The following is a 21,323-nucleotide window of genomic DNA, read 5'->3' as shown; positions in this document are numbered from 1 at the left end:
AACACTAGACGCCTTAGAGCGGTGATAATAGAATAGAATAGAAGGGATGAAACCCTCTTTAATGGTCACACATGCAGAGCACACAGCACACACAGTGACATTTGTTCTCTGCTTTTAACCCATCCTAGTACCAGGAGTCTAGATACAACAGAACACTTAAGATCCAATGTGTATTATTGTAATCATTCTTTCTTTGCAGAGATGTCACACAATTAAAAGCAATGCACCAAAATTAGCTAGTTGCTAATTGGCATCTGTTGTTCCTGGCCAAGTAGTTACTTAAAACCGCACATATCACACAAAGTCCATCGGTGTGAGATAATGAATAGAAAACATGTACAAACTAAGAGAACAAATCAAATGTTACCCGTGTAATTGTCTGCCCGACAGACGCATCCTCGCTGACCAGAACATTGTAGATGTCCTGACTGAAGGTTGGAGCGTTGTCGTTGACGTCCATCAGTTCAATGGTTACCATGGTAGCTGTGCTGAGAGGAGGGTTCCCGCTGTCCCAGGCCTCCACGGTGAGGTAGTAGTCCTTACACACCTCAAAGTCCAAATCATCAGCCACAGAAATAGAGCCTAAAATAAACACATTGTACGGCATGTATAGGATTTAATTTAAGACCAGCTAAAGACACATCTTTTTAGATTAGCTTTTTATTAGCAACCCCCCACTTTAAATAGTCGTTATTATTTACCTACTTTTATATTGTTTTATTTATTTGATAGGTCTTAAAGGATTTTATCTTATTTTATTAAACATGTTTCAATAGCAATACTTATTTTTATGTTGTTTTTGTAAATATTCTAATCGTTTAAACTTTATTAGAATTATGGCATTTTTATTACTATTATCTTTATATTTTTATTTCTATTGTACCTATGTTCACTTTGTTTTATGGGGTTTTATATTTTATATTGTTGCAACGATTCAGTTGTCTTGTGTCTTATCTGTCGGAGAGAAATCCTTACTTATTTTATTTGTATTATTACAACCTGATCAAATGTTATATTTTGTACCTGTAAAGTTTTTAAAAAATAATCAGAGGGGAATTTCTTGTTAATATTTTTAACTTGTAATGTGTCATTTTGTAAAGCACTTTGAGCTGCATGTGTTGTATGAAAAGTGCTGTATAAATAAAGCTTTATTATGATTATTTGAAGTGAGTTTTAGTTTTGCATTCAGCACATACAAGGACCTCCGCTCACCCTGGTTTCTGTCTATGCTGAACTTTCTCAGCTCGTTGCCTGACCGGATGGTGTAGGCGATATCAGCATTCGGTCCGATGTCCACACTCGTCGCCATCAATCTCAGCACCTCGGTTCCCACAGCAACATCCTCAGGGACGGTGACGGCGTAGTCCCTCCTCTGGAAGACTGGAGCATTGTCATTCACATCCAGCACCAAAATGGTCAAATCCACCTGAGGGAGAGACAAACTCATTTTCACTGCCCTGAGAGTTCAGTTTCAGCACAAGATAAGGATATTCATGAAAGAAAAGATACTGAGAGCTCCACAAACAAGACAGGCGTCTGGGGGGGGGAAACCCATTGGCGTTTTAGTCCACCAAAGCCCCAAAGAGAATATATTGAATTCTTTCTTACTTTCTTTTTGTTCACTAGATAAATATTAAATATAAGTAACCCTGGATGTGTCATTTTGTTTCTGCTCTCTGCGAGGTCAAAACAACTTCAAACAAGGCTGTGATGTTACAGAAACATTAAACCTTGTTATAATATGTATATTTTATTTTATTTTGGTAGGTTATATTGCAAACAAAAGTCTATAAACAATTGAGAAGTTCATTGTAGCTGAGGGTTGGGAACAATGTATCATCAGTTTCTAGTATTTATTTATTGGAATGAGTTTCCAATGTTTCTGCTTTTCAAATATTGCTTCATTTTTACATGAGAATGTAATGTTATAACCCTCTTATTTCTTACTTTGTATTATTAAAACAAATATGGTTCTAACATGTTTGATAGGTTCGTTGAAAATGTTTCTGTTGATTTGATTTGCCTTTCTGTGTTATTTCAGTTGTTCTTGTATGTCGTTTCCTTAAGTGTTGTGGCTGTTGTAAATCAGAGACCCCTCTTTTGATCAAATTGAACATAATTTCATACTGTCACACCTTCCTCCATTATGCATTATGTAAGTAATAACCTTAAGGTGTAAGGTTAAAACTGGTTACATAATGGTATTAGTTTAGATTGTCAACTCTATTTAGTGTTAGAAATATGAATTATCTAGTATAAAGAATGGGAAGATGTCAAAGTAAAAAGATGGATAAGAGAATCACATGCTTTCGAGCTAAACTGCATCAGACCTTCTTTATTTTCATCCCTGTTCTGTATTCTGTATTCATGCAGCATATGGTGCGGTATATTGTAAGCTATATATGGAGTCAAAGAGGAGAGACACTTGATCCCAGTCTCACTCACTGCAAGTGGGATGTCTAAGCATTTCTATATGTTCTGCTATTATATAGAAGTGCCTGCTGGGAATACGTCTACTACTCGCTACTATTACTACCTCAGCTGTTATTCCAGTTGCTACAAATTTGGTCCAAATAGGCCCACCTGGTCTCACTTTTGTCTGGGGTTCATCTAAAATTATAGCTAGTTCTGGCAGTCCTAAAAGAACCCCTTTTTACCTATTTTCTGCCTGCCTCTGCGTCTGTATCTGTCACCTTCCCCACTTACCCATCCAAGACACTCCATAAGTTGATGATTTATCTTGATTAAATCTACCAGGTTCTTTATCTGATCTCTTCAGTAAACAACATGTTTTTATTCATTGGTTTCTTGTTATTCATGTGTATGGACAGAAATACAAATTGCACATTATCAGCTGGTGGACTTACTAATGTGCCTCTTAATGTTTAGTGTATAAAATCGAAATGCATAATTATGGTAAAATGGTTTCATAAATATTCACATCTATTCATTTATTTTATATACATACAGTAATTGGTGTAAAGAAGCAGTTTCCATTTAGTCTGTATCTCATTGAATTGCCATGTTTATTTCACCTTGTTGGTAATTTGTGTGAGGAATGTTATTGCCCTTGTTTCAGAGGTGTCGTATTTTGTGATTTTGAATAGCTTTTAAGATGCTTTTCCCTGCACTTAGGCTTCGTGCATAGCATGGGAATGACTCAATGAGATTGAATGTGTGTCACTGGCATCACTTACCTGGGAGGACAGTGCCCCCTGTTGCCCATCTTGATCAGTGGCCTGGACACGGACTCGATAGGAGTCTTGGCTCTCTCTGTCTAGAGTCTTCTCCAGAATTACCATCCCTGATACGGGTTCAATGGAAAACAACCCGTTGACTGAATCCACCAGAGAATACACTACTGTACGGTTAAATCCTGGAGAGAATGGGAGACAAATCCGTGCACAGCGAAGACTTAATATCCATGTCAGAATGTTTTTCTTCCTGTTCAAGGTAGTCTTTTCTATTTTACAAATTGTGAGATAATGAAGTAATCTCATGTGCGAGTCAGCAGTTTGAATGCTTAGAGACAGTATCTTCAACCTGCATTAATTGTAACTTTATTTGCTCATTATAATCCTTGTTTAACATCTTACTCGTCCAGCATTAAACATCTAATTAGCTTACCTTCATCTGGGTCGCTGGCTTGCAGCCGGGTGAGCAAAGCCTTGGGGGCGGCATTCTCATAAACGCTAGCCAGGTAATGGGGAGAGGAGAAGGAGGGAGCATTGTCATTCACATCCAACACTTTGAGAGAAATGTCAGAGCGGCAGAACAGCCCTCCTCCATCAGTGGCCTGGGCAATGAGTTTATAAGTGGTCGTCATCTCCCTGTCCATGACCGTGGCCGTGCGCAGCTCACCTTAGGACACAAAAAGAGAGATTTAGAAAGGAGGCTTATTCTCAGACATACTGTTGTTATTCCTATGGAAGCTTAGAAAATATAGCAACTGAATGTACCAGTGTTGGCATCCATGTAGAAATCTTCAACCCCGATGCCAAACAGTGAGTATTGGATCTCAGCGCTGGAGCCTGAGTCAGCATCTGCTGCGCCCACTGACACAATGCCCTTGTTAATGGGAATATTCTCAGGGAAAGAGGCACTGTACACCGCCTGTCAAAACAAACACAAACACACACACAGATACAAGCACAAAGTGAAGCAACAGTGTCTGAAAAACGATCTGTCCAACACATAAAACGATTGAGCACTGCCGCCATTATCTCTGGTGATAAACCGAGCATAGCAGAGTAAAGTGCCCTTTTCTGACCCTGCATTCACTTTGGTCGCATCTGGAAATGAACTTTGTGACCCCACTAATTCCCCAAACACAGACCAGCACATTTAAAGAACTACCGGTACATACTTTTTTTCTCTGTACTTCTGACTTACACTTGGTGCAATTATTTGTCCATTGCCTGATGGTGTGGTTGTTGTATCACTGTGAAACTACTATACTGTATCTACTGCCAATTCTACTGCTTCACTTTCAACTGCTATTACTTCTACTCTTTTGACCACTATACTTATCGCTATTATTTCTTTTGTTGCATCAAACATGACGAAGCACTATGGCTAATATCAGCAGTGGAGGTTGTTTATGAACTTCTATTGACATTACTGCTACTACCACTTTTACAGCTGACTTCTGCATCTATGAGGTAGAAATGATTTTTGTTTCTCTTGTTACTGTTAGAGCAACAGGCACTACAATACTACTAATACTTCTTATACAACTGGCACTTTTAGTAAAAAAACATGAGAATAAGGTCAGAGTAAGTTAGAGAATATTGTGTGGCTCTTAACATATTTTGATAAATGTCATGCCATCACCGTATCATGCCAGTATAAAACAAACTGTGTAGTTACCCTGGCCGAACTTGTAAAGGAACAGAAAGAATATGAGAGGAGAAGAGAGACACAGGGAGGGATGATTTCAAAGAGAATAAGTAAGTTTGGAGAGAAAATGTTACTTTCTCAACTAATGATGTGAAATTAAAGGAGTGTATTTCCAGAAGATTGCACAGCTCAACGATCGTCCCTTTTCACAGTTTTTGGCCTCTTATACAACGTTCATTTGAGTTTGCATCTTGCACCACACCTGATGTTAAATGTTTTTAATTGCTGGTGTCAATCATAAGTTAGTGTCATTGTTGCAACTGGAAGATCGTAAGCTTTTGACTGTATTTAAATTGCATTTAAAATATTACAATATATTACGTTGTGGGAAAAAACTATTTGTACTAAGTTACAGTATATTCCCAGAAGTACATTATGAGTACTATTGATATATCTGTTGAAGTTATTTCAATTCAGTGTGTACTTTAGTAAACGGTGAAACAAAGAATATTTAACAAATCCTGTTCTGCAGCTTTTTCAGATACATAAATATTATTATGCAAATATTATCCAACAGCATTTAAAATAGAGGGGCTGCAGTTAATGTTTGTTGCTCTCAGATTCTGCATGACACGATAAGACAATGATCAAATATTCGTTATTCAACTTGTTACTATTTGTTCAATTTCACCTTAAGCACGAAGCAATTTCTCTGTAGCCAGTGTAACTCGGTATTTTCACAAAGACATTGAAACATTTACGTTTTCTTTCTATTTTTAGCCAATACTAATTGCAATGTGGTTAGCATGGACATAAGCAGAGCACAGAGGCAATTAGAGTGCCATGCATTCTAAAAAAAGCTATATAATAATACTTCACTGTCCTACATTCCATTGAATTAGTTGTTTGCTGTGCATATTTGTATTTCTACCCATCTACATGTGTGTATTCGGACCTGGTTGCAGATGGGACTGTTGTCATTTGCGTCCATGACGGTGACTTCCACTGCAGTGCGAGCCACATATAAGCCGTCGCTGGCTGTGATGTTGAGCAGATACCAGTCCTGCTGCTCCCGATCCAACAGGCCGCTCACATAAACCTTCCACTCTCCCTGAACGAGAGCCAGGCCAAACACACCCCGTGGGTTCCCCCCTGAAGATTAAACGGATGAGAGTTAAACCGCTGTCACTTCAAAGCAAAGATAGAGGCAAAGATGCATTGTAACAGACTTGTGAACAAACAGGAAGTCTCATTCAGTCCCAAGAAGAAAAATCACCAGCTCCCCACCCCCACACAAATGATGCAAGTACCCTTTGGCATAATCAATAAACCTCTATCATCATGGCCTAAACCATGGTGGTGGCGAAACAGCTATGGCCTTTCAAAGTTTAAAAAGTGTGACATTTTATTATAACATTACAAAGGCCAAAATAGATCATCCTTAGATATTATCAGACAATTTTATGTGAATACAAATTATCAAGCTCAGTGTCAAGGTGAGAGTTTTCCCGGCGAGTCTGTATAGGGTTTTTATTACTCCCATAAAAATGAGTTACTACACAAAGTCATGTGCGAGTGTGTGGAATCCCAACCAATATACCAACTTCACGTCGTTTTAAAGAATCATTGAGCCATCCTTGTGCTGGTTGGCGCTCTATATATTATATAAACTTTACTTTTTTTTAACCAAGCATTCTTTTAATATATTCATAAATGAAAATGTGGAAAAACAGGGTCTCTCTATCTTGATTAAGAGGTTTTCTTTGTACAATGGGTACATTGCAGACTCAAAAGGAAATTCATAAAAACAAAAGGTCTGTCGTGTTTGACATTTCAGTTGGAATTTATTTAAATGTGACCTTTAATAATAACAACCTCCTTAGTGAAATTAATTATTATGCAACACCACCTTATCTCACTACATAATGTAATTACTGCAACACATTATTCCACCATTATGTTAGTATTCTCTTTAATTTCCTCACCAGTTATGTAAAAGTTGACAAGGCGGTTTTGGTCCGTGCCGTCTTGATCTTTAGTTTTTAGAAGAGCTACTACCTCACCGAGGGGGTCGTTCTCCGTTACTGCCCCCCGGTAAAGCTCCCTCTCAAACTGCGGGGGGTTGTCGTTAACATCGGACACAGTGATGGTAACCACTGTGGTGGAGGAGAGGGACTGGGACTCCCCCAGGTCAGAAGCCACTACTTCAAAGCTGTAGCTGGAGCAGGCCTCGTGGTCCATCTGACTCAGAGTGGTGATCCAGCCTGTTTTACTGTCAATAGCAAACACTGAGCTCATAGTGATTGGGCTGCTGACGGTGCGAGCGTCCTTTGTCAAGTCCAAGTTGTAGTTGATCAGAGGTCCAAGGCTGTAGGTTACCTGGAATTAAGAAAACAAGTATTAACAAGCTTCTAAAGCATCTACAACACTGCACACTTATGATAACGTGGCTTGGCTGTCACAGACCTGTCCATTCGAGCCCCAGTCTGGATCAAGTGCACGGACTTGTATCAATCTGGTCCCTACTGGCATCCCCTCCATCACTGTGGCAACATAGGCATTCGTCTCAAACGTTGGCTTGTTGTCATTCACATCGAGGATCTGCAAATAAAAATAAATTCAAAATAAAGTTTCAATTATACTGAAAAATATTGCAAAATAATTCAAATCCACTAATTCTCAGAATTATTCAAGCTTATGTCAATGGTATTCAATTTCCTTATTGCATTGATTTTGTATAATCTCCACATTTTGAATTATAATCCACAACACGTCTTCCTTTTGTGCAAAGTTTAATTATGTTGTGAAGCAACTTTAGGCGAGAAGATAGGATATGTCCATGTTGTCACGCTTTCACATAATGAAATAACAACAGTCTTTATTTAGCTGTATCACACACCTTAACCTCGACGTCCACAGTGGAGACGGACTCGATCAGGTCTTTTCTTGTTGTTGCTGCGACCTTAAAGCGGAAGATGCTGATGAGCTCATAGTCGAGTGGCTTGATCAGACGGATCAGCCCCGTGTCCCTCTCCACCAGGAAGGTCCCTCCCTGGTTGCTGTCGAGCGTTTCTCCTCCAACTGTTGAGAAGCTCCCAGTCTGTCCGGGGACCATGTACACAGACCCCAGAGCTGTCCCTGCTGCTGTGTCCTCTGGGATGGTGAAGGAGTACTGAGGCTGGCTGAAGGAGGGAACAAATGCATCTGATGGGACCACGTGGATGAAGGCTGACACCAGCGAGTGTTTGGCCGGGGAACCGCAGTCTGTGGCTTTGACGAAGAAGGACAGCACCGTCCCCTGGAGGTGGTCCACGGTGCTTTTAGTCATCATCCAACCGCTGTCCGCCTCCACCTGGGCTCCGGCAGAAACCACAAGGAATTTTAAATCTTTAGATACAATCAGAATCAGAATCATTCGTCCCACAGAGGGGACATTTACATGTGTTAAAGCAGAAAGGAACCAAAGACAGCTTAATGTTAACTAAGAAGCACGCATACAAACAATATTAAAGATAAAGAGATTAATAGAAAATTCCACAATTTACAAAATACACATCTGTAACAATAATCATAGTTATAAAGACAGTAATATGTATTCCACTATCACTTTCTTTCTTTTCATCCATATCAAATTAGCCGTTCGTACTTCACGTTTCGAATAGTTCTTTATTTTCTCCTAGCCTAACTTGTACTTTTGTTTACTTTTGGAGCAGGCAAAACTAGCTGAGGCATCAATCTTAATGTAACATCATTTTAACTTGATGAGTAAAAATGTACAATTACAGATACCAGATGGCTGTTAATCCAATGAAATGGGGAGCTGGTGTCTGTTGAGAACATTTCTTAATTAAGATCTATGGTATATATGAGTTTGAATATGGTCAACTCTCATTAAATACATTGGTTGTTGTAGAATTGTTCTCTTTTTCTTAAAGAAGACTGAGAAAATGTTTGCTGCTCTATTAAGTTATGAAATGCAAATATAATTATTATATTGTGAGAAGTACAGCAGTATAAATTATAAAGTTGTAAACCAAATGTACTGACCTCCAGGACATCCACCAGTGAAAGGCGGGCCTCGCTGTAAAGGGAGTAGGTAACCCTCCCATTAGAACCAGCATCAGTGTCAGTGGCTTGGATCTGTGTGACCAGAGAACCTTTAGCAACATTAGCTTTAATGCTCATGCGGTACTCCACGGCTCTGAACCGAGGGGCGTTGTCATTCTCATCAGCAAGAACCACTCGAACTGTGCAAAACGATGCCCGGCCTGGAAAAGAAACACGATATAAATGTCTATGTGATTCATACAAGTGTTTCATACAGACATAATTAGCCTTGTGAAACGGTTTCAATCACTTGAGGTTATAGCGAATGGCAAAACGTAATGAATATTTAATGCAAAAAATGCTAATGCAATTAGACATTTTCATAGTCTGATCTTCTTATACAGAGGCTATTATCTTAGAGGCAAACCAATGCAAGAACAGTGACTATTCGTGCATTAATGTTAGCTACGTGCTTGGTCTGCCAGATTTAGGTATAACTTAGACTATTGTGTAAGTCTAAAGTCATATACATGGGCTGATTTGAAGATAGCCTTTGTCAGGGAATCAGTGTTACAGCCTGGTTAGTGTCAACAATTATACCTCCACCATCCAGGGCCATAATGGTCAGCACCATGTCCTTGTTAAGAGGATTTTCTCTGTCTAATTTCTGAGCGGTTGATATGAATCCATCTGCATCGATGGTGAACTGAGTTTTCCCCAGGTCATTGATGAAGGAGTAGCTGATCTGGCCAAACAGCCCGGAGTCTTCATCTGTTGCACGGACCTGGAGACCAAATAGAAAACATATGCCATATTGGTCATGGTAAGGCTCTACAACTTCTTCCATGTAGGAACTTCCAAATAAAAAGCCCTGATGGACGGATAACTTAGTGAGAAAAGTATTGCAAAAGGTAATACAAATTCACTCATTCTCAGAATTATTCAATCAGAATCAGAAACATGTTTATTACCAGGTAGGTTTACACGTGCGAGGAATTTGACTTGGTGTCATGGTGCAAAAAAACAAGAATTAAAAACACAGATAGAGAACTAGAAAAATATAAAAAATAATTAAAAAATATAGTAAAATATAACAGTATTTTCATTGCAATGGTATGGAATAGAAGGAATAAAATATGTTGGTGCATTGTGTGCAGTAATGTAATTAATGCAAGATCATTTTAACGGTATTCAATTTCCTTTTTGCATTGATTTTGTATAATTTCCACATTTTGAACCATCATTAGCAACAACCCATCTTACTAGGCAAACTTACTTGAATGACCTTTGACCCCGGAGGAGCATTTTCTTGGACTTCAGCCAGGTAGAACCTCTGGCTGAACACTGGGCTGTACAGGTTGGCTCCGAGGACACGTACAATCACCTGAAGATCACAATCATCCTTATAATACTCATCCCCCTACATATCATTCTCATTTTGATGCCATCACAATAATCATTACTGACCGATTTGTCAAACATGATCACATCAATATGACATGCACACTGGCAGTAAAAGCATCAGGCCTGTGATCTAATGGTGATTGATGCAGCTGTAAACACTCGGGAGAAACTACTGTGGAGGTCTGCTGTGTTCACATCATGTCAGAAGGGGAAGCAAAAGAATGAGGTGACATGTTGTATCTACAACATTTCATATACACTGTCAGAGATAAGGGATATCAGAGCCTATTTGTAATTACCACTATAGGACAGTTTTTTTTTTACAGTTGGCAGGTCGTCCTCACAGTAAATCTCATATGACACGAACACACATTAACCTCTAACTGCAGAGCGACTGAGCAGCCAATGGTATGAGGCATCAGTTGCACTAGACAGCTGCAAATGTTTGAGATAACATTGAAGCAAGGGACTTGCTCGGTATGAAACACTCCAAAGGTTAAAAAAATGGCAAATCAGTTAATAGTCAATTGTACGCTGTCTCACCTGAGCGGTGTTGGTGAAGACTCCATCTGACACGGACACATTTAGTTGATAAGAGAGTTTCATGCCTTGTCTCCTCTTGTTAGACAGACTGAGCACGCCTGTATATGGCTCCATCGTGAAAATCATTTTGTCATTCCCGGAGAGAATAGTGTACCTGAAAGCAATTTGAAAAAAAAGAGTACAATGGTGTTTACGTTGTTTCATGTTGTTTTGCTCAGAAGCTGCTGGAAACACAAAGTACTGACTTTTGTTGTTTCTGCCTGAGAAAAAGACAAACAAAAGTCCAAACGACTACGATTGCGTTCAAAACACAAAACTAAGATTGCCTATAAGAGGTGTGCTTTTCTGAATATAATGAACAGAAACATTTAGACGGGATTCAGGGGGGGAACAATGCACACACATTCTAACTATCACTTTTAGAAGAAAAACATGAAACCCACAGGTAGATAAAACATATTTTACCTGAGTCTCTGAGCATCACAGATGTCGGCATCCGACGCCTGAACACAAGTCACAAAGTGCCCCCGGGGAGCCAGCTCGCTGACAAAGGCCTCGTACAGCGCTTGGCTGAAATTAGGAGGGTTGTCGTTTGTATCGGTAATAGTCACAGTGACACTAACATCACTGCTGAGGGCAGGGTCTCCACTATCTGTCGCCCTGACAATGAAGTTGTAGCGTTGGACGAGCTCATAGTCGAGCAGGCGTGCCGTGAATACCAATCCGCTGTTACTGTCAATGTGGAAGTAGTCGGTGCTGTTGTAGATGTCAGATAGGATCTGGTAACTCACCACGGCGTTTTTCTCTGAATCTTGATCCTGAGCAAACACCTACAGGGAGAGAACGATTAAACATTTGCACTGCCTCATGCATTATTCAGAATATGGTCTGATTTGTTTACCCTGACATACTCAATCGTTACAGTACTAAGTCACTGAACACCGAGTCCAAATGAAAAAAAGTATAATAATGTTCTGGGATTTTGGATTGAGATCCAGCATTTAAATCTAAATCAAAACATTGTCAAGCGTCCAGCATAAACATTTTGTTGAAGCGCAATCATTTATCAACAGAAACCGACAATTATGCTGTATTCTGAAACCATTGTCATTTATATTATTAGTGTTTTAGTTCATTTGAATATGCATATTTATTGAGTGAAGCAAATGTTAGCATGTAGGTGGCACAAAACTTTATATTTTAAGTGAAAAGCCACAACCTGCTTTTATAATGCATGAATAATTATTTTAGTAGACAATACTAGAATACCAGTGAGCAAGCCAAAGTGTATTTAAAGGAATGAAAAACATTTGTATTAGCCTATACAATATTGTTAGATACTGATTCTTTCTAAAAATCAATACTACAGTCAAACAAGGTCATTGACCTATTTTGATACCAATATATTCATAAATCTGTTGTCTCAAATTCAGCTCGAGGCAACATGTTTCTCAGTTAGAGAACATCACTGGTCCATTATTTGCCAAAGGTCAAAGGCCCCCACAGGGAAATATTACACTATCATCTCATAAATAAATCATTAACCAATCACTCTAATATTCATCCACAATACTGCTGAAGTGACTCCTAAGTGTTAACAGTTATTTAATATGAGTACACACTGGACTCACTCAATCAATAAACACACACACACACACACACACACACACACACACACACACACACACACACACACACACACACACACACACACACACACACACACACACACACACACACACACCTGTAACACGGCTGTCCCAATCATGGAGTTCTCAGCGATCACAGAGGAGTATGAAGTGTTCTGAAACAGTGGCGGGTTATCGTTCACATCCAGCACGACGATGTCCACATCGACCTCAGACTTTGCCCCGGTCAGCGTATCTGTAGCCTTCACCGTCAGCCGGTAGTACTGCGTGCTCTCGTAGTCTAACAGGTAAATCACGATGATGATTCCTGTGTCAAAACCAATGTCGAACTGCAGTGAAGGGTCTCCGTCCGTGATGGTGAAGATGATGCTCTGGCCTTCAGGGCTGGTGGCATTGATACACAGGACAGAGGTGGAGACGGCCACATCCTCTCTAATAGTGAGACCATAGAAAGGTTTGTCAAACACCGGCATGGCTTTATTCACTATGGTAACAGGCAGCTCCACCTCACTGGAAAGAGGCGGGAAACCTCCGTCACTGGCCACAAGGACCAGCTTGTACTCTGCGTTGGATAGGTCAGCCTCAAAGGCCCTCTTTAACGTCAGCTCTCCTGTCAGTGGGTTCACCTGCAACCAATACGATTAGTTGTTTTATGACATAAGGAGCATGAGAATGTACTAGAATTTCTTTTCAAATATATAGCACCCCGTAAGAACACATTTAAAGCAGGAATGTGTAGCTGTTACCTGAAAGTTTCTGTGCTGCTTTTTAAGAGTGTATGTCACTTCTCCATTAAGACCGTAGTCTGAGTCGGTGGCGGACACTCTGAAAATGGATGATCCAGGCCCTGCTTCGACCTGCACTGCAGCGTAGTAAGGGAGGTTCACAAACTCTGGAGCATTGTCGTTCACATCCTCCACCTGCAGAAATAATCGTTATTTTAAAGAGGCCCTAATATTCTTTTTGGGGTTTTCCCTTTCTTGTAGAGTGTAATATGTTTTTGTGTATGTGTAAATGGTCTGTTCCCAAAGTCCATGGCAAAGGGAGTTTCCCCACAACACCTCAATTGGATTGCCTTTATCTTCAGGAACATCATGAGATAACTATGTGATACTCGCTTTTCTATTGGCTAGCGCTTCAACACACTGTACGTGATAGGCTAAGAGGCTTTTAAGAAGATCCAATGGACTCGGTGTAAAGAAAGTTTAAAAAGAGACACCCACCTGAACTTGTACGGTCACCCTGGCCACCTTCACTATTTCATCTTCTCTGCGGACCTCCACCACCAGCTCGTAACTGTCCTTCTCCTCCCGATCAAAAGGCACTCCAGTGGTGAGCACCACCCCGCAGGTTGGCCGAACGACGAAGCGCCCGCTGGGGTTCAGCAGAGTGTACTTCAGCGGTTCGTTGAGACGGTGGCCGACTGTGTTGACAACAGTGACCACAGTGACATCAGGTATGTTCTCTGGGATGGAGGCGGAGTAGACCGGGAAGGTGAAGAGAAGGCCGCTATCTATCGCTTCTCGGACAAGCACTGTGACCGACGCCATGCTGGAGAAACGCCCATCCCAAACCTTAAAACCAACACATACCGAAGAGCATGAGTGCCTTTTTTATGGGCATTCAGCGCTGAGTGGGAAAGCATTATTTTTTTGTTTATTTGACAGCTGACCCCCAATAAGCTAATGCAGAGGATGTAATGCTGGGGTTTCATCATGTACTCAATGACACTATGTATGCATAGCTTTGTTTATCTTCTTGGCAAAACATAACACAACGGAAAAAACATTAGTTATTACCAATTTACCAGGGCATAACACCCTGCGTCATTTAGCTGGAGTGTTTCATAGCAACACGCTGAATAACAATAGGTTTGCAGCTGACCCAGTGCTCTGTCATCCCTTTGGGAATCATTATTATGCAAGCCAGTTGAAGCCAACTACACGCTGTAAATCTAAGCTGGTGACAGGATACATAAAAATGATATTTATGTGTCATGTCCGCTGAACAAGTGTAGCTAATCACTTACCTTCACATTAAAGCGGTAACGGTCTTTACTGAGGTCTTGATTGACGACGGTTACAAGACCAGTGTAGCGCTCCACAGAGAAGAACTCCGCATTGCTGTCCACCAGAGAGTAAACCAGCTGAGGGGTGATGGATTTGTCAGGGCTCAGGGTGGGGTCAGAGGTCATATCGGGGTCCAAAGCTTCTACCCTGAGCACCTCGACTCCTATGTAGGTCGGTAGGAGGAGGACCGCCTCGTAAGTGTCCTGTGACAACTTTGGAGGTGAGTCATTGATGTTGATCACCTAAGATTGAAAACCATATCCACAAATAAAATACAACATATACAATTGAGTCAGGTAGGTTTTTAAAGCACTGAAAGGGGACTCATTATGTCATTAACTTACCTTTATAATCACCTCTGCAGGGCTCTCAGCACTCAATGGAGGAAAACCACTGTCCCTTACATGAACCCGGAAGACAAACTCAGAGAAGTTCTCATAGTCCAGGCTGGAGATCGTTCTAAAATTCAACAAACATCCACATAATCACAAAATCATGAGACATATTGGTTTATAAGAAAGTTAATCATATGTCCAATATTTGTGGATTCTACAATTTCACATACCGGATCGATCCAGTCCCAGAGTCCACGCTGAAAAACATACGAGCCGTGTCGTCTATGATCTGGAACACCAACAGGGCGTTGTGGTTTCGGTCCCTATCGGTCGCATGGATGACGAGAGGGTTCCCATCCTCTCCCAAGACCACCGTGTTGACTAGAGCAGCCTCACTGATTACTCCCACATACCTGTTGAGGTGAAAAGATAACACTGCTGCAAAAGACGAAAAAGTATGCTTACAAATCTGGAAAATGGCATGTGGTGATTGATACCTGATTTCTCGGAAGACTGGTGGGTTATCATTCACATCCCCCACCTGGACGATGACGGTGGTGCTGGCCTCGACTCCCGCCATGCTCAGGGCATGCACCACCAGAAAGTAGGATGTAGTTTGCTGTCAAAACAAATAAATTCAGTAAGTAGTCGAAAGGGGTATAATTAAATGTTATGTGCACTCCTTGTATAACAATCATGTCAACACTGAGAGCTTCAGCAGATGAAACAGAAGCGTCTACAGACCTCAAAGTCAAGGGGCCTGCGTGTGGTGATTACACCCGTGTGATGGTTGATGAAGAAGCAGTTCTCGTCGTTGCCCCTGGAGATTTCATATATGACGGCCGAGCGGCTGAGCGCATTAACGGTGATCACATGTGTTCCAATGGAGCTGTTCTCCATTATCTGTAAAATCAGAGACATCAGTATCAGTTCATAATATTAATAATATTTGCACAGTATGCACACAATACTTTCACCACACTGCTACCTGCACATTTATATATATATTATGTATGTATGTATGTATGTATGTATGTATGTATGTATGTATGTATGTATGTATATTTAACCTTTATACATATCTGAATATATGTACATTCACCTGTATAGAGTTTAACTGTTATATTTCTATTCATACTATTTCTACATGTTTATTTTAATTGTATTATTTTATTTGTATTCTTATAATCCCATGTGTACTATCTGTGTTTCTGTCTTGTTCTGTTGCTGCTATGACACCTGCATTTCCCTATGGGGATCAATAAAGGTCAATCTTATCCCCCATGCACCCATCCTTTCAGTCAGCAATCTGTTTCTCTTTACCTCGGCCTGATACTCATTCAGAGAGAATTTGGGTTGCGAAAAGTCGGAGAGTATCAATGAGATGCGAGCTGAAGCTGTGGCCATTAATGGAGGAAATCCACTGTCTGTGACTCGCACAGTTAAGGTGTAAAAGCCCACAGAGCTGAGGCCCAGGTCCCTGGCGATGAAAATAACGCCTGTGGCATTATCAATGCCAAACACACCAGCAGTGTTCCCTGAAAGCAGCAAAAAGGTTACAGACATTGTTACTAGTAAATAAACCATTTGTTTTCCTGTGACACAACATTACAAAGCCCATCACAGGTCGAAACACTTCACAAAATAGAAGCAGATACATACATTAAAATAAGATAACATCAAACCTGCTTCAAAGGTATAGGAGAGTTTCCCGTTAATCCCATTGTCTTTGTCTAAGGCTGTCACTTGTAGGACAGGAGAGCCTATAGGAGATGACTCATAGGCCACAGCATCATATACAGTGCTGGTGAAATAGGGGATGTTATCATTAGAGTCCTCCACTGCCACCAGGATACGAGCCAAGTCGCGGTTAAATGGAAACTCCTGATCCTTGACCTGGAGTCAAATGAGAGATGAATATGGATACCGTTTTAGGATGCAGTAAAAAAAAGAAAATAAACAAATTTGCCAAAAAAGAAGGCACATTTGCAGAGAGGAGCATCATTTTGAAGAGCGCCCAGGTAATCACACACACACACACACACACACACACACACACACACACACACACACACACACACACACACANGGATGAAACCCTCTTTAATGGTCACACATGCAGAGCACACAGTGACATATGTTCTCTGCTTTTAACCCATCCTAGTACCAGGAGTCTAGATACAACAGATTCTGTTGTATCTAGACTCCTGGTACTAGGATGGGTTAAAAGCAGAGAACATATGTCACTGTGTGCTCTGCATGTGTGACCATTAAAGAGGGTTTCATCCCTCTGATTCTATTCTATTGTGTTAACTGAAAATTGGCCCTTCAATAGTGTTTTATTGTTAGAGTTTATAGATTTGTTATCTACTGTATATTTTCTACTTTTAATACTGTTTTAATTCTATTTTGAGATTTTGACATTCTAGAATTGTTCATTTCTACTTTGCCTTGTTTTTGTTTTTTATGCTGCTGCATTGCAAACAATTCCCAATTTGGTGTCAATAAAGTACATCTTCTCTTCTCTTATTAACTGCGTTTCACTCCATGTGTGTGTGTTTCTCTAGGTTTCCGCAGAAGATTTGGACAGCCAGGTGAATGGGCGCATCACATACTCCATGCTGAAAGGGGACCGCACTAACCACTTCTGGATTGACCCTGTGACAGGACTGCTCAAAGTCAATAAGCGGCTCGACAGAGAACTAGTAAGGATGCATCTCTAAGTTCAATATATCATTTACCATCAATAGCAATTTTATGGTTGGTGAGCACACAAAATACCAAGTCCGCTCAAGGTCAACACCAAATGAAGTTATATATTATAGTCCGATGTATTTACGTCATAAAGGCTTAGCTGTACTTCTCATATATCCCGTTACACAAAGAGGACTCTCATCCCCTCCTGCTCCATCTAGGTATCCCAGTACTCTTTGTCAGTGCAGGCGTTCGACAGTGGCTCTCCTGCCATGTCCTCCACCGTCACCCTCAACATCGACATATCTGACGTCAACGACAACCCCCCTGTTTTCACTCCTCCCAACTCCACAGCCGTCATACAGGTACCAGTCTGTGTGTTTTTCTCATATTCATGTTTGTTGGAGAAATATTTTCCTAGGCCAATAACTTTGACCCAGTTGATCAGTTTGTACTGCCCTCGCTGAGCACAGCTGCCCTCTCAGTGTTTTCTCTTCCTATTCCTGCCTGTTGGCGTCAGCTGATAGAGGTGTTATGGTTTTATCTTGTTATGCACAATGTTGATTATTCTCTCAGAACCAGCTGGTCTGGGGTAGAGATCTTCATAATTGGTCGGGTAACCGCTGTGTCAGCTTGTGAGAGCACACGTCTTGTGAATTCTCCGGCCGAAGCTCCAAATAAACCATCAGTGTCGGCCATCAAAGTTCCTGCTCTCTCCGTGTCTCTCTGAGTCCTGTCTCCATTGCTTCAGAGGTTTCCATCACATTGTTCATCTGTGCTAGGGTCACATTAACTCTTCTCTCTCCCCAAATGCCTCCAGTTAAACCAAGCTGCCGGCACCACCCTGCTGAAGCTGTCAATGAGCGATAAAGATTCCCCTAGAAATGGCCCTCCCTTTGAGTTTCAACTGAAGTCAGGAAATGAGGGAAATTTCTTCTCCTTCGACCAGACTGGAACTCTGAGAGCCAATCGTGTGTTTGGCCCTGAAGCTCCCAGAGAGTTCACTCTTGAAATCCAGGTTAGCAGTAGCTGGTTTTCTGACTACTGACTCACTGTGTTAGCATGTTTACACACAGTCAGCATTTCTAAATGTGAGGCTATTAGATTATTTGTTTCATCGTGATAACTAGCCTCATACAAACTCATTTCAATTATAGAGAAGCTACTGTATGAACACCATTATTAGGATGAGACTGAAGGGGGCTCTGAGCTTTAATATTGATTTGTCTTTCAGTTTAAGCTACAATGCCACCCTTTGCTTTTACCATCTTTTGAGATCTTCCACAGCGTAAAAAAACAAAACGCTTTTGATCTCAGATTGATGTAACAAATAGTAGACAGTTTCTTAACACTAGACTAACTTAAGTACTGTACTTAGCTACAATGGTTAGTTTCCCGTTCTTGAGTAAATGTAACTTTAGTACATGTGCCCTGATTTTTACTGCACTATATTTGCCTGAAAGCATTACCGGTAGTTGTATTGAATATTTGGATAAAGATTAATAAAAGGATCAAATCTTTTATTTGTATTATTATTTCTTATTCCTGTCAACTACCTGGCAATATATATATATATATATCTATATATAAACAAATTAATGCATTCAAAAGGATGATACAATAAGATACAGTTTAATTTTCTGATATGGGCCGTTGTGTATAATTAGTACTGTACGTTTACTTCATGGTATTTAGGAACTTTTTGAGCAACATTTGTTTTACTTTTGTTCGGAGAAGTACATTTTGAATGCAGGACTGGCATGTTTACACTGTGCTTTACCACTGATCTGAGTACTTTATCCACCACTGACTGTGACTTTGTTTTGCTCTCTTAGGCAACTGACTCTGGTAAACCAAGTCTGACTTCCTCCTCCTGGATATTTATGAGAGTCATCGGGAACAGTCAGTATAAACCCGCTGTCTCCCCCATGGAAATCTTCATCGTCATGGTAACAGACACGTTCCAGGGCGGGCCAATTGGTCAGATCTACGCAACGGACCGCGACCCCAATGACGTGCTGTCATTTACCCAGAAGCTGCAGCCCAAAAGCATGTTTACGATAAACAGACAGGATGGCAGCATTGTGGCTCTCCCGGGCCTGGAACCTGGCAGGTACACACAACACTACACACACTTTCTAACTAACACACACACACACACACACACACACACACACACACACACACACACACACACACACACACACACACACACACACACACACACACACACACACACACACACACAGGCTACAAACAGGCCGATTTATTACTATAATTACTACTAACTTTTTGTATTACTAACAATTAGGAAACTGGTGACACAGGTACTCTCACCTAGGGTACCTTATGGTTGTGTGATATGTGATCAAACTCCAGCTTACACAAAATAAAGCCTGAAGGCAAGTTTTGAACTTTAAAACTCAGTTAAACAGAACATGGAGTCTCTAGACACACCTTCACACAATAAATAAATTAAATATCTTTAAAAAAACAAATACTTGAACTCGAATGAATGACAGGGACCAACCAATATGAATTATACATCAAGCCATAAGGTTTTGTTTGGGGTTTTGAATAATTTGTTTGTTTAATAACCTCTATACTTTTTCCATTTGATTAATTGCTGCTTTGATTCCTTAGATTTCAGATGTGTAATTGCATGCAATTTGTCTGTTATATGATTATGCTGTCAGTGTTTGTTTTCCTTCTTGTGTATCTAAGAAAGAATAGAAACTGCTCTTGTTGAAGATAATGTTGATAACAAACAATAAAGAAAATGGATAAAACTTGAAACACAAACACATTCCCTTGTCCTCCCTCAGATACCAGATGAATGCCACGGTGAGTGATGGACGTTTCGCTGTGATAGCAGACGTGTCAGTGCAGGTGGAACAGGTGACAGATGTGCTGCTCCGTAGCGCCCTGACCTTACGTTTCAGCTCTCTGTCCCCGGAGGACTTGCTTGGCCGCTACTTGAACCAGATCAAACTAACGCTGCGGGGACTAGCCGGTTGGAAATGGTCACCAGGGCAACAGGATCCCCTCCACATACTGGGTGTTCAGCCGGTGATGGGGACAACGAAAGTGGATTTGCTTCTGGCGGTGGAAATGCCAGAGACATCAGGCGGCGGACGGATGAGTGGGATCTACTCGCAGCAAGAGTTCTCTGCTAAGCTGGAGGAAGCAGCCGTGCGGGGGCAGATTCGGGGCGTCCTGTCCGGGGCGGAGGTGTTGAGCTGTGCTTGCTCTGGGGAGCTGGAGTGTGGGGAGAGGGTGTGTGAGCAGACTCTGGTGATGGACGGGGGGTCGACTGTCACCTACAGCACAGAGAGGGTCAGCTTGGTGTCACCCAGGTTCAGCCGCAAAGAGACCTGCACCTGCCCCGGTGAGCACTGCACTCAGACATTGACAGTGTTCTGTATATCTGTCACAGCCGCTTCTCATAAGTGCACTTCCAGTCAAGTTCAAATGAAAAACACATAACAGAGAGATGGATACATGCAAACAAAGATGTATACATGCATTAAAGGTCACCTATTATGCAAAATCCACTTTTTCATGTTTTTTCATTTCATGTGATCAGATTTTGGCCACTTTATGATGTCATAACGATTTTTTGGCTTGTGTAACCATTAGCCAATCACCAACCAAGGTAACCCCCCCCCACCTTATCACCTGAATCTCCTCCTAGAGCACCATTGTGTTCTTTTTAACCAAATATCTCTCAGAGGGGCGTGGGG

At 41.0% G+C, this 21,323-nt stretch overlaps 1 protein-coding gene across 1 annotated transcript in view; it reads left to right on the top strand.

The window, feature by feature from the left end:
* LOC104963012 (protocadherin Fat 3-like) overlaps positions 1 to 21,323 on the top strand; it is a gene marked incomplete at its 3' end in the record, with an annotated part of 48,867 nt that overhangs the window by 23,405 nt on the left and 4,139 nt on the right. The window contains exons 11-17 of the mRNA XM_010791560.1: positions 13,772 to 14,018; positions 15,399 to 15,490; positions 17,454 to 17,591; positions 17,802 to 17,945; positions 18,401 to 18,598; positions 19,416 to 19,693; positions 20,406 to 20,968. Of these exons, the coding sequence (XP_010789862.1) occupies positions 13,772 to 14,018; positions 15,399 to 15,490; positions 17,454 to 17,591; positions 17,802 to 17,945; positions 18,401 to 18,598; positions 19,416 to 19,693; positions 20,406 to 20,968 (1,660 nt within the window). The remainder of the gene's footprint in view (positions 1 to 13,771; positions 14,019 to 15,398; positions 15,491 to 17,453; positions 17,592 to 17,801; positions 17,946 to 18,400; positions 18,599 to 19,415; positions 19,694 to 20,405; positions 20,969 to 21,323) is intronic.

Source organism: Notothenia coriiceps, unplaced genomic scaffold, assembly GCF_000735185.1.
Source record: "Notothenia coriiceps isolate Sejong01 unplaced genomic scaffold, NC01 NC01_scaffold00035486, whole genome shotgun sequence".
Lineage (NCBI taxonomy): Eukaryota > Metazoa > Chordata > Actinopteri > Perciformes > Nototheniidae > Notothenia > Notothenia coriiceps.
The sequence above is the reverse complement of the archived record's forward strand: the minus strand, read 5'-3'. Positions and strand labels throughout refer to the sequence as shown.